The sequence below is a fragment of the Talpa occidentalis genome, unplaced genomic scaffold, assembly GCF_014898055.3.
Source record: "Talpa occidentalis isolate TD23 unplaced genomic scaffold, MPIMG_talOcc4v2.1 talOcc4.11, whole genome shotgun sequence".
In the NCBI taxonomy this organism is placed as follows: domain Eukaryota; kingdom Metazoa; phylum Chordata; class Mammalia; order Eulipotyphla; family Talpidae; genus Talpa; species Talpa occidentalis.
In genome coordinates this window covers 19,106,264-19,119,274 of record NW_023601104.1, presented here as the reverse complement: position 1 = coordinate 19,119,274, position 13,011 = coordinate 19,106,264, and the positions used below count along the sequence as shown (strand labels likewise).

General features: G+C 37.0%; 1 protein-coding gene across 4 annotated transcripts in view; it reads left to right on the top strand.

The window, feature by feature from the left end:
* The window catches only part of DMXL2 (Dmx like 2), a 119,946-nt gene that overhangs the window by 57,377 nt on the left and 49,558 nt on the right, over window positions 1-13,011 (top strand). For all 4 annotated transcript variants that reach the window (XR_008554255.1, XM_037502484.2, XM_037502483.2 and 1 more), the window contains exons 14-16: window positions 5,580-5,669; window positions 7,719-7,836; window positions 12,205-12,324. Coding sequence is in view for 3 of the 4 variants with exons in the window: in XM_037502484.2 (XP_037358381.1) it covers window positions 5,580-5,669; window positions 7,719-7,836; window positions 12,205-12,324 (328 nt within the window). In the remaining variant the exon portion in view is untranslated. The remainder of the gene's footprint in view (window positions 1-5,579; window positions 5,670-7,718; window positions 7,837-12,204; window positions 12,325-13,011) is intronic.

Here is a 13,011-nt window from a genome sequence, read left to right as displayed (position 1 = left end):
GGAAAATTTCCTGATTTTTTGTTTAACATAAAAGGAAAGTTGTCATAGCCCCCGCTTTTACAGATAGTCACAAAACTTAAACTGGTTAATCCTAGCTGCCTCCTCCCATCACCAAGTCCTACATTCCCTTACACTTTGGTCAGCACCTTCAATGCTTTTTTTTTTTTCTTTTTAAATACAGCATAGTAATCCAAACATTCCTGCAAATTCAAGTCATTTTGAGGGCTATTCTTTACCATTTTCCATCAACTTTTTTTTAAATAGGTTATGGGAGTGCCTGATATTTATTTGGTTCCAGACACAGCCTTTCTTTGACTGATTTTGTAGTAAGAAACAAGGATTAATCACCCTGACCAGTCACCTTTTTCTGCGTATTTGTCAAATACCATGAGTTCAAAATAGCCGTCAGTTTCAGCTTCCACTATAGTGGAACTCTTAGAGTCTTCCTTGATGGTAACATTTGTTTCTTGACAACTAATGCTCAGACATGTTGAACCCAAGGTTGTAGGGGGCAGGAATGAAAAATTCTATAGATGGGATTCTTAGGTGTAATAGGGAGAGGGTTACTCCTGCCTCTCTCCTTTAGTTCAGACTTGAGTATGAAAAAATGCCATCTTTCTGATCTTTAGTTTAAGATATACATACTGCAGCATGGAGGACAGCACCCCAGCCATATAGGGTATTAGCTCCCAGCTGGTGCCCTATCTTGAGTAAACATTTTACTATTCTGTTGAGGCAACTGCTTCCAGCTGAAGAGCAACTTAGGAAGCCCAAGTAAGTTCCATGGTCTGGAATTAGGGTAAATGGGGCACTCATCTTGAGTAAATACCTTAAGGGAATGCCCAAAACTAGTAATAAAGGTAAGTAATGTTTTAATTAAGATAAATGCAAGAAATTAGAAGGAACAAATTGCCAAAATTTTAAATAAATACAGCATCCATCAGTGCATGATGAGGCATAATGGAAGCAAAAGGAAGAATGAATGCCTTATAACATGTTTCTGCATTTTTTCAAATGGGTAATTTCCCCCCAGAATATTAAAGTAGGTGAAAAGTATTGAAAATAAGTCTGTTGACATTCTCAAATAATTTTAAACTTAAATATTTGTATTTATTCCAAGAAAAGAATTTATTATAATTTTATTTTAATGAAAATAAACCCTCTTAATATCAAAATTTACTTTTTTGCTTATCTAATTTTTAGTTGAGAGTTCAGTTGTAATTAATGAAGCAAAGTAAGTTTGAAGATATATTTGATAAATACAAAACTTTAGCAAGAGATATGAATATACTTCCTGAATATGAAAGTAAATGAAAAAAAGAAATTAAAAAATGTGAATTACTAAATGTGATTTTTTTTTAAGATTTATTTATTTATGCATACAAGAGCTGGGGTACAGGCCAGAGGTGCAGGGGTTGAAAGGATTCACCAGAGACAGAGTGGGGAGCAGAACAGGCAGATCGACTGAAATACACTGCTGAGGGGAACAGCAGGTGAGACAGGCGAGGTCTGCTGCGCCATGTGGGTAGCTCCCTGGCCAGCTGGGAATCAAACCCATACTGCAGTGGCTGTGGACAGCTTCACAGTGCTGTACTCAACCCGCTGCACCACCAGTGAGGCCCAATGTGATATTAATTATAACTTTCAAAAGTACATATCCAAAAGGAAGGAGATTATGAACATCTGTATTAGTTTTCTACTCTTTTAATAAATTACCACAGATTTGGTGACTGTTAGTGGCAGGAAGGGCACAGAGCAGGTTCTCTATTACCCAAGCAGATGGGTAAAGGAGTCCTAATAGCCCTCGGTGGCTTTTCAGGCTTTTATTGGGATTTTACCGGGTACACAGCGTGCCGGAGGGGCCAGGAGGCTGGCAGGCCTCCTAGCCCCCAGCAAATCTTCACTCTTTCTGGGCTCTCCAGCCTTCTCTCGTGGCCTCTGCCTCTTTTGCTCTTGTTCTTTTGGCTCTTTTGTTCTACTGTGACACTGCCCTTATAAGCCCAGTCTGTCAGCCCAGGTGTGCCCACCATGCATGCCACGCCCTACTCCAGGTGCCCACGATCAAGCATGCACGTAGGACCGCAGGGATCCATCATTAATGTTAATGGCGGGAGGGTAGAAAAGCCTGGTACTTTTTTACCTTACCCTACAGTGACTCAAAACAACACTCAGAGCACTCAGAAGTTCTAAAACCAAAGTACTGGTAGCACCATATTCCCTCTGCGGGAATGTAAGGGCAGGACTGGACCACTGAGCAGGTTCTCTGATCCCATGCAGACCGGGTAATGGAGGAGTCAGAGTCCTCAGTGGTTTTGCAGGTTTTTATTGGGGTTCAGCGGGTATGTGGCAGGCAGGGGTGCTGGGGGGCCGGGAGGCTGGCAGTCCTCCCAGCCCCCAGCAAATCTTCACTCTATCTGGGCTCTCTGGTGTTCTCTGCTTCTGCTTTGGGCTTCTTCTCTTTCGGCTTCTTGGCTTCTATTAGCGTCCCTGTGATGCCGCCCTTAAAAAGCAGTCTTAGCGCAGGTGTACCCACTTCAGGTGCCGCCATCAGGCATGCATTCAGGATCACAGGGTTCCCTCATCTATCCTGATGGCGGGAGGGCAGAAAAGCCTGATATTTTTCCTTACCCTACAGGGAATATCTATTTTTCTTGTCTTTTCAGCTTCTAGAGAGGCGCCCTACCTCACTTATGGTCTCTCACTCCTTTTTGAAGCTAGCAGCATTTTGAAATCTCTTTTCTCTGGCTTCTGCTTTCATTGTGTGACATCTCTTTTCTTTGAATCTAACTATACTTCCTCTTTTTCATAAGGACCTTTGTGACTATATTGGGCCTACTACCCCCAAAATAATCTCCCGATTTCAAGATCTTTAATCACATCTGCAAAACCTCTCTTGCCATGTAAGTTAACATATTCACAGGTGCTGAGAGTTGGGGAGATGATGATTCTTACTATTACAGCAGTTTAACTTCACATTCAAAATGGAGATATGAAAAATGAACTGAAGTGCTTTAGATTTTGAATTTTTAACTGGAGCAAAGTTAAATTCTATGGATAAATGTGGTTTACAAAAAGCAGCTACTGACTTGACTCAAATATTTCATCTGGAATAGTTTTAAGTGGCATACAATGCCAATAATTTGTAATTTGAAAGCAGCATTGTTTGTGGATCCTCTAAACTGATTAAAAAATTTTGCTTAGTACAATCTTACCCAGATTTGGAAATTAACCTGAGAACTTAAAAAAAACACACACAACAAAAACCAGTTATAATTTCATCCTGCAAAAGAAGTATCAGTAAGCTGAAGTTCAATAAAAAATATTTAAGATTGTCACTTAAAAATATTATTACTAACTTTGTGTAAGGGGCAGGACTGGACATGGGGCAGGTTTTCTGATCCAGCAGACTGGGTAAAGGAGGAGTCAGAGTCCTCAGTGGTTTTGCAGGTTTTTATTGGGGTTCAGCAGGTATGTGGCAGGCAGGGGTGCTGGGGGGCCGGGAGGCTGGCAGTCCTCCCAGCCCCCAGCAAATCTTCACTCTATCTGGGCTCTCTGGAATTCTCTGCTTCTGCTTTGGGCTTCTTCTCTTTTGGCTTCTACTGGCTTCCCCGTGACACCGCCCTTAAAAAGCAGTCTTAGCACAGGTGTACCCACTTCAGGTGCCCGCCATCAGGCATGCATTCAGGATCACAGGGTTCCCTCATCTATCCTAATGGCGGGTTGGCAGAAAAGCCTGATTTTTTTTTTCCTTACCCTACACTTTGCTTCTATTAAAGCCAGGAAAATAAAATTAGAATTAACTCTATTTTTCATATAAAAACATTTAAACTGAAAATAATATTGTTAATTTTGTATTTCTGCTTTTTAGTTATTAAGCTTTAACCTTATGGGAAAAAATAGCCATTAACATACATAAAAACATGTCTGTGTGATTTTACTTTTGCCTTAGGCTTCAGTCTGACTCATGAAAACTATTGGATTCTGCATTTAAAATTTTGAGATTTTGAATATTTTTGATTTTTTAAAAATATCATTGATCATTGAATTTCTTGTCACCCCTTTAAATTTTGCTTCCAGGGTAAGTACTTCACTCCATCCTAAATCTCATCCCATCTCTCCAGTAAATGAGTTCCTTGGTTTTAGGTGAGGTTGAGTGCGATCCTCGAGTGTTGAGTGAGACATTTGGTAAATCTGTCAGTTTTAGTGCTGGCTGGAGACTCGTGAGCAGAGAAGACAAATCCTCAGGTGGATTAGGGATCTGTTCCTGCAGAGGGCAATTTGGCTTTGGCTCCGTATTAGAAGCATCTGAGGTCCTTGAGAAAAGCCTGATGATCAGATCGCACCCCATGCCAATAAATCAATCTCTGCTTTGGAACCTAAGCATCAGTGATTGCTAAAGTTCTCTAGGTGACTCAGTGTGCAGCTGAGGTTGTGAATCCTTGATCTACAGCAGTGCCTCTTTGTTATGTGACTATTTTATTAGACCAAATTTCCAAAAGTGAAATTACAGCAGTAATTGTTAAAACTTCAGTGTGCACATGAATCATCCAGAGAGTTTGTTAAAATGTTTATGTATTAGCTTTGGAACCTGAGTGTCCATACATTTATGAAAAGCTTCCAGATGCTATATTTAGTGATGGTCCATTGACCACATTTTCAGTAGCAGTGTTTCATGGTGTGTTAGAGAAGTTCCAGCATTTTACCACCAACTATGGGCCACAGTTGAGTTCAGATGTCAATTAACAGACCCAGCAGATTATTGACACCACTTCCAGGTGTCTGAACTAGCACTTAAAATTCTGGCTCTTGGGTGAATGTACCCGTAACAGTAAGTTCAGCTCTACATTATCATGTATTTTGTTCTTAATCTAATAACCCTATAGTCTGTTCCCATACTTGCTCTCTGGAATCCTGTTCATACAAACTAGGCAGATCTTATATGCTGTTTTCCCAGAGCTGTCCTTGTATTTAATCTGTTACATGGGAGCTAATCCTTCCTAGCCTGGAGGCAGAAGTAGTGGAGGAGAAAGGGTATCTCTTTGTCAGTAACACCTCAGGTGAAATTACTGAAAGGTTTTTTTATGCAGTAAAAGACTGATTTGGAAGGAGGCAAAAGGAAGACCGCTTTTTTTTTTTTTTTTTTTAGCAGAAAGGTTTGGGAATTTTGAGAGTTAGTTCAAGCATCTCATTCCAAGAAACAGAGAAAATCTCATTTCTTCTCAGCCCCTTACCTTCCCTTCAGTCTGGCAGGATTGTGCTCTTGAATGGCATTTCACTATAAACCATACACTTGGGCCACAGACCAGATCATTCACTAAATCTTTCTTAAATCTACGGTTTGAGACATGTTGAAAAATCTAGATGTCTTGCTGTTAAATATTACTTATCAAGCACTACTTTTCTGTTTGATTAACATTAAAAATGTGAATGAATAAGAATGTTGAAGTGTTTCTTTTAACGTATGGATTTCCATTGTCAGTAATATTTAGAGGAGGCTTTAATGTCTGAGATGCTGTATCATGTTTACTGCAGATCCACAAATTGTTGATCATTAACATTTTGTGTTTTATTATTTACAGAAACTTATTGGAGAAGTATTTAATATTGTGAGTCAACAGTCTACTGCTCGACCTGGATGCATTATTGAACTCGATGCTATAACCAACCAAGTAAAGATATTATGAATTGCTGATATTACTGTACTTTATTCCAGAGTGCTTTATATGCATATAGTCAATCTCAGAGTAATTTTCTGGTTTGATATTAAATATAGTCAGCTTATCTTGATTCTCAGTGAAAATCTAATGATTTAGGAATTTTTTTTTCTCCAGTTGAATTGTATCTGTAGCCTAACTTCCTATTTAAAGATCATTTTATTCAGTCAGGGGAGCCATAGGGAAAAGACAGTATAGCTACATAAAGGCTTGATTTGTGGTTTCTCTTTTTATATTATTACTCATTTCAACTTCAACTTCAGAGTATTTGTTGTGCATTTGTGAATGTTAGCTATTTTTAATGAGGTCCATTAAAATGCTGATGAAATTAGGATCAAAGTATATAGTTACATTCTAATCATGGATCTTTTGTGTAGTCAGTGTTCTTCCCTGAAGAAACCTGGGAAAGGAGAAGCCTTCTTCCAATGTGGAGTTTGCAAATCCCATTCTAGCTCTCAGGATATTTGTTCAGAATCATGTTTATGGTCCAATAATAGCACTAGTGTATTCATTCCAAATATAAAAAAATGTTTCTTTGCTGAGGAAGTTACCACTATTTTCAAGTAAGAAAATGAAGTACTAAAAAAAAATATAGTTAGGTAGATCATTATTTTTCTATGGCGCCTTACATATCCTTTTGGGGAAAATGTAGTAATTTTCACCAGTGTAGAGAAATTACCTCATTAGCTCTTGGCAATAGAAATATGGCTTTTATTTTATTTTTTTTTAAAGATTTATTTTATTTTATGCATCTAAGAGCTGGGGCACAGGCCAGAGGTGTGGGGGGTGGGAGGATTCACCAGAGACAGAGTGGGGAACAGAACAGGCAGATTGACTGAAGTACATTGCTGAGGGGAGCAGCATTCGAGTCAGGAGAGGTCTGCTGCTCCATGTGGCTGCTCCCTGGCAGGCCTGGGAATCGAACTCATGCTGCAGTGGCTGCGGATAGCCCCATAGGTGGTTACGTCTTAACCCCTTGCGCCACCAGGGAGGCCCTTGAAATAAGGCTTTTAGACTCAAATTACTAATGCTTCCTAGGAAATCTTAAACCGATGACATCCATTTTCTACTCCATAGGGATTTGGGTGAAGAGTGTATTAGATTCATTCCCATAGATACCTTAATCTTTAATGGCAGCATCTTAAATTCATCCCCCACTTTAGCTCTTTCTCTACTCTTTACTTTGTGATGTCAGTATAGTCCACTCTCTAACATCTGCTTTTCACTTGATACTTGCTCAAGATTTTTTCCCCTCACAGTTGTGACTATCTTTTACACAAGGGCTGGTAACTATACCTACTGATTAATGACTTAGGCTTTTTTATCCATGACAGAGTTTTAAAACTTATTCTAGGTTTTCACCCATTGTCCTGTATGTTTTTAATACCCATGAAATCATCACCTTTTCCTCTCACTTTCTCTTTTTCTCTGGGGAGAGTGACCTTTTATACTACTATATTAACATTAATGCCTATCCTTCTAGACTTCCCTTCCTTGAAATCTCCTGGATTGTCACCTGATTGTCTTGACACACTTTCATAATAAGATTTTGTTTGGTCTAGCCTTTTCTTTCCTTTTTTAAAATTTTATTAAGTGAAATTAGAGAAAATCAGAGCCAGAGACTTGTGCACCTTACCTAATCAGGCTTTTTTATCCACTCATGAGACCTGATATTTTTGAGCTCAAAGTAGTGCACATCATTGAACTGGGTATTTTTTGGTCTTTATTTCTCACAGTTTGTTTTTGAGGAGCACACTTGTTGATTTGTTTTTATTAGAGTTCCTCAGTTTTGCTATGTAGCATCATTGAAAGTAATTTTTCTCTGCCCAGTCATTCTGAAGACTTTTTTTCTGTTGCTTTTTCCCTTTCTAATGAATCAGTCAGTAAAAAACAGAAACTTCTAGAGAGCTTTATTTTTTCTTCATTAACGTTATTGGGGAGATTGTGGGCAGAAGATAGGGAATAAAGATAAAACTTCATTTTTTTTTTTTTTTACATTTGTAGTGTGGCTCAAATACACAGTTGCTTCATGTGTTTCAAGAAGACTTCATTATAGGCTACAAGCCACATAAAGAGGATATGGAGAAAAAGGAAACAGAAATATTTTTTCAGCCATCACAAGGTAATTTTATTTTTTAAAGATTTACATTTATATAAGAACTATAGTAGGCCAGAGGTACAGAAAGAGGGTGTGTGTGTGTGTGTGTGTGTATTCACTAGAGACAGAGTGGGGAGCAGAACAGGCAGATCTACTGCTGAGCCAGGTATGTTAGCTCCCTCGGGGCGGGGGTTGGGTGATGGTGGTGGTGATGATGATGATGACGATGGTGGTGATGTTGGGGATTGAATTCATGCTGCAGTGGCTGGCAGTAGCTTGATAGTGCTGAGACTTAACCTCTTGTGCCACCAGGGAGGCCCCAATTTTAAAAACTAATCTTGTTTAATACCTTAATCTTAAAAAAAAGTCTCCTAACTTTCTGAGAGTGTAGATTTCTATATAAAAGCTATCACTCTTGTGCTTGGCAAAATCACCCGTTATATCAAAATTGCTTTTTTGTAGGTGAAGAAGGCATATGGGTGAAAATTACATTTTGAAAGACAGTTTCACTAGCAACAAAGATGTTTGTTATTGATGAAGCCCAGTTTGTTTTAAGAGTTATTTTTAATTGTTCAACTGCACCATTAAATTATTTTGATTCATATTAAGTTATTATGGTGTCTTAAGGAAATAATGTTAGTATAGGTTTAAAATAGTTTTCAATAAATTGCTAAAGATTACTAATGAATATAGAATGTAAGATAAGGTGTTGTAAACCAGGAACCTCAGGTATGCTGTGAAATAAAGATAACATCTCAATTTCCCCTCTGAAGTAGAGTCTTTCTTTCTTTTTTTTTTTTTTTTTTGGTGAAAGAATAATTCTCCATAAGACCTTTCAAGGGCAACTCACATGATGTTTAAATATTTTTAGCATAATAGGTTTCCTTTAGAAGTTATAACTTTGTAAGTCATTGTATTTGAACATAAAACATTGGATAGAATACTTCGTGCTTGAAAGTAAGAAAGACATGATCTACTTGAAGAATTTATTCTCTCTGATTGAAACTTAGATTTACCAAGATTTTCAAGATTCTTTCTTATTTGGTTGTAAATTATAAGTACCCAAATGGACATATTTAATTATTCATATTTTATCACAGAATTATGTCTCGACATTTAAGGAAAGAATACATACTGAATTTGTATGGACAAATTCCTTTTCTCTAATAGAATATCAGAATGAGTTCCTGTCTTCTGTGAGACTTTGCTCAAACATCTTTTCATCCCTCAGAGTAATAATTTTCCCCCTATCATGTGTCTTATAAAAATTTTTCTTATGTTATTCTGTTGTTCAATTTTATTCTGCTGTCACTATAGCATAACAGTACTGCTTTATAGATTTGAAATGTGTTTTTCTGTAGTATTTCACCTTTTTCTGAATTTAACTTTTTTTATATGCTTTCCAGCAAACCCAGTTATCATTTATCATGCTCTTTCTAATAGGAAATACATGTCAAACTACTACAAAACATTGCTTACATATATATTAATGTATTTTTCTTCATAGTAGTATTTTTAATTGAAAGACTTGTATTTTAAAAACATTTTTATTTTCCTATTTTGATATATCTGTATTTCACTGAGAAATCAAGCCAGAAGATTTTCCCAGAACCTTTCTTGGTTTCCCTTTATTTTTTGTGCAAAATATGTCAGATGCTTTTCCTGACTTTTCAGCCATTTTCTTAAAGGACTTGATATGTATATTTCTTTTCTTCCCTTCCCTCACCTTATTTTGTACTTTCTAAATTTTAATTAAAAATTACTCTTTTAATTAAAAAAATGCCAATTATAGACAAAAGTTAAGTGAATCTTCCTGTGCTCCTAATTTAGATTGAATGTTCTGTCAGATTTGCTTTATATTTACCTTATTTTTTTTTCTTTTCCTTTTTCCCTGAACTATTTTAAAGTATATCTAGCTCCCATGTTGTTTCATTCCTGTGTACTTCCACATGCATTTCTAAAAGTGACTTTCTTACATTTGTATTTTTATAGTGATAAAATCCTCAGAATTGTGTAATAGCTGGCCCATATTTACTTCAATTGTCTCAAAAATGTCAGGGTTGTTTAATTTGTTTGACTCTGTATCTAAACAAAGTTCACCCATTGCCTCTCATTTGTTTTTTTACTATCAGTTTAAAGGTGATCCTCCTTTATACTCTTCATACAACTAATTTGTTTTAAAGAACAGTATTTTATAGGAATTTTAGACTAGTTAGCTATAATGTCATTTAAACTTTTTCTTGTAAAGTGCAGGTTGTTCTATAGACTCAATTACATCCAGTTTCAATTTCTTAGGTAATACGTGTATCACCTCATAAAGAACATAGTTTTAAGATATCTCATTTCTAATAATGCTAAAAATTTAGAAGATTCAGGTGTGGCTACAAAGTTAACTTCCCTAATCTTTTACTTCATGGTTTCTTCTATTGATATTACATTAATCAATTCAATTGCAAAATTATAATTTCTGATTTTTTAGTTCTCATTTATTTATTAGCTGAAAAGGCATTTGTAGGGCCTCCCCCGTGGCACAGTGGTTGAGCGCTGGGTTGCGAGGCTGCCTGCAGCCTCTGCAGCATCGGTTCGATCCCCAGCTGCTCCCCGGCCACCGGAGGAGGGTCCCACATGGCGCGCAGACCTCTCCTGCCGCCCGCTGCTCCCCTCAGCAGTGTGCTTCTGTCCTTCTGCCTGCTCTGCTCCCCTCTCTGGCTCTGGTGAATTCTCTCACCCTCCCGCGCTTCTGACTGTACCCAGTGCATGTATAAACAAACAAACAAACAAACAAACAAATAAATAAAACATGCCTCTATAAAAAAAAAAATCAAAAAAAGAAAAGAAAAGTTTCCCCGTATCAATTGAAGTTATTTGGCTACTTTGAAATGCAGTTACTTTTAGGAAGGGCAGGGTAAGTGTTTAGTTATTTCTTTTTAATTGACAATTTAGAGGGAAGAATTATGTCCAAGTGACTATTGATGAATTTTTGTTGTTTGACTTTCTTTTGCGTATCATTGTAAACTTATTTTTAAAAACTGTTAATGAAGAAACTATACATACAAACAAGTAATCCTATCACTCATGGATTGTTGTATACTCATTACTGTTTCAATACTTACATTTTCCTATATTAGGTTAGTGAGGGCCATTTCAAGTTAGTCCTGAATCCTTTGAACACAATCTCATTATTCTTGATATTATACTGTCTTTCAGGAACAAGATGCTACACGGCCATCTTGTAGATACCTTTTGCAAGAATAGAGTCATTCGCCAAATTGTCCCTTTTAATGGGGCTTGGTAGTTCAGGTCCACCATTTGAGCTCTAACTGTGCTCATTGCTCATGAGTTGTTATTACGGGTTTTGTTTTTAAGAAAAGATTTTGGTGTTTTGTGTTGATCTCATATTTGTATACGAAAAATGAAATTATCAATTGGGAAGGTAATGTCCGCAAATAATGTATTTTCATTAAAATAAAAACTGAAGTCTCTGCTGTAGTCTGCCCTAACCCCTAAATCTTATAATTTTTTAATGCTGTCTTCATATAGGGAAAGTAAGATAAATATTTTCTTCCTTTTAGTTGCCAATTTTCCAACTAAGGAGTTAGTACCCAGTTACTTTGGGGACATTCTATGGGGCTGCCTAGTCTTGTGCTGTTGTGCTCTTTCTCCCTCACATTTGCTCCTCCCTCTGTCTCTCATTCTTCTTCTTCTCCTTCCATTACTTCCTCCTGTTCCTTTTTGTCCTTCCTTTACTATTTTCCTTATGTACCTTTTTATGGTATTTTTATGAACTCTTGCTTTTTTAAATTGTTAATTTTTTTTTTGATCAATGCATTTTAACAGATTGCTTGTTTATTTTTTGATGCTCAGGTTGTCCCATTTTGACACATAGATATCCCTTCATACTCGCTTATGTGTACTTCTGACATAGCCCTGTTTGTCTTTGATAGCTACTTAATGTGTGGCACAAAAGTTATATAAAACTGTCCCTAAATGTCTAGACTGAGCTCTTTCTCCCAACTTGTGTACATACTGAGTTGTTTTTTTTTTTTTAACATTTATTTGTGCATATAAGAGCTGGGGTACAGGCCAGAGATGCGGGGCGGGGTTGGTGAGAGGATTCACCGGAGACAGAGTGGGGAGCAGAACAGGCAGACTGACAAATACACTGCTGAGGGGAGCAGCGGGCGAGCAGGAGAGGTCTGTTTCGTCATGTGGGTAGCTCCCTGGCTGCCGAGGATCGAACTCGTGCTGCAGAGGCTGCAGACTGCTTCATAGTGCAGTGCTTAACCCCTTGTGCCACCAGGGGGGCCCTGCATACTGACATTTTTAAAAAGTGTTTTTCTTTTAACCCTTTAGAAAAATACTAACTTACATATCCTTTTCCTTTGAAAATAGGATATCGTCCACCACCATTTTCAGAAAAGTTCTTTCTAGTAGTAATTGAAAAGGACACCAATAATAACTCTATTCTTCATATGTGGCACCTTCATCTTAAATCTGTACAGGCATGCTTAGGTGAGTAACTATATCACAAATTTATGCACAGGTCATGTGAAATTTATTTTACTGAATATACTTAGGTTGGTTAATTCTTTAACATGAGAATCCAATAAACTGTAAATTGAATTGCTGAATTGAAGTATGGAATGCCAAACTTTTAATACATGATTGTACATCATTAATGAAATATGTCAAAACAGCACATTAGAGATACTGAAGAAATAAAAGTTTGATAGATTTATTTTCTATTAATATTTGTTGAATGCCTATTATGACTTTTAGATACTGTGCCTCTAAAAATCAGTTTTGCCTTTAGAAATAGTATTGTCATTTTCTGCTGGTTAATGCACACTGCCATCTGTTCTTGGGCATTAATTTGTTTTTCTGAGTTTTCTTGTATGTCTTCATTAATTTTTCTGTGTCTTCTTCCATTTCTTTGAATTTCTCTATCATGACAATTTGAACTCTGTACCTGATAGGAAGAGAGGATATTCTATGTCTTTGTAATTGGATTCTGGAGATTTGTTCTTGGTGGTGAAATATTCCCTTGAGAACTCAAGATGCCCTATATTGTATTTTTCTGCCTGCACATTTTGTTGCTTTCCTATTTCCTATTTTTTTTTTTTCAAGTCTCCTGACAAATGGAACTTCCACTTTTCCTGCAGATGGCATTGTAGGTGTGATTTTTTTTTTTTTTTAATC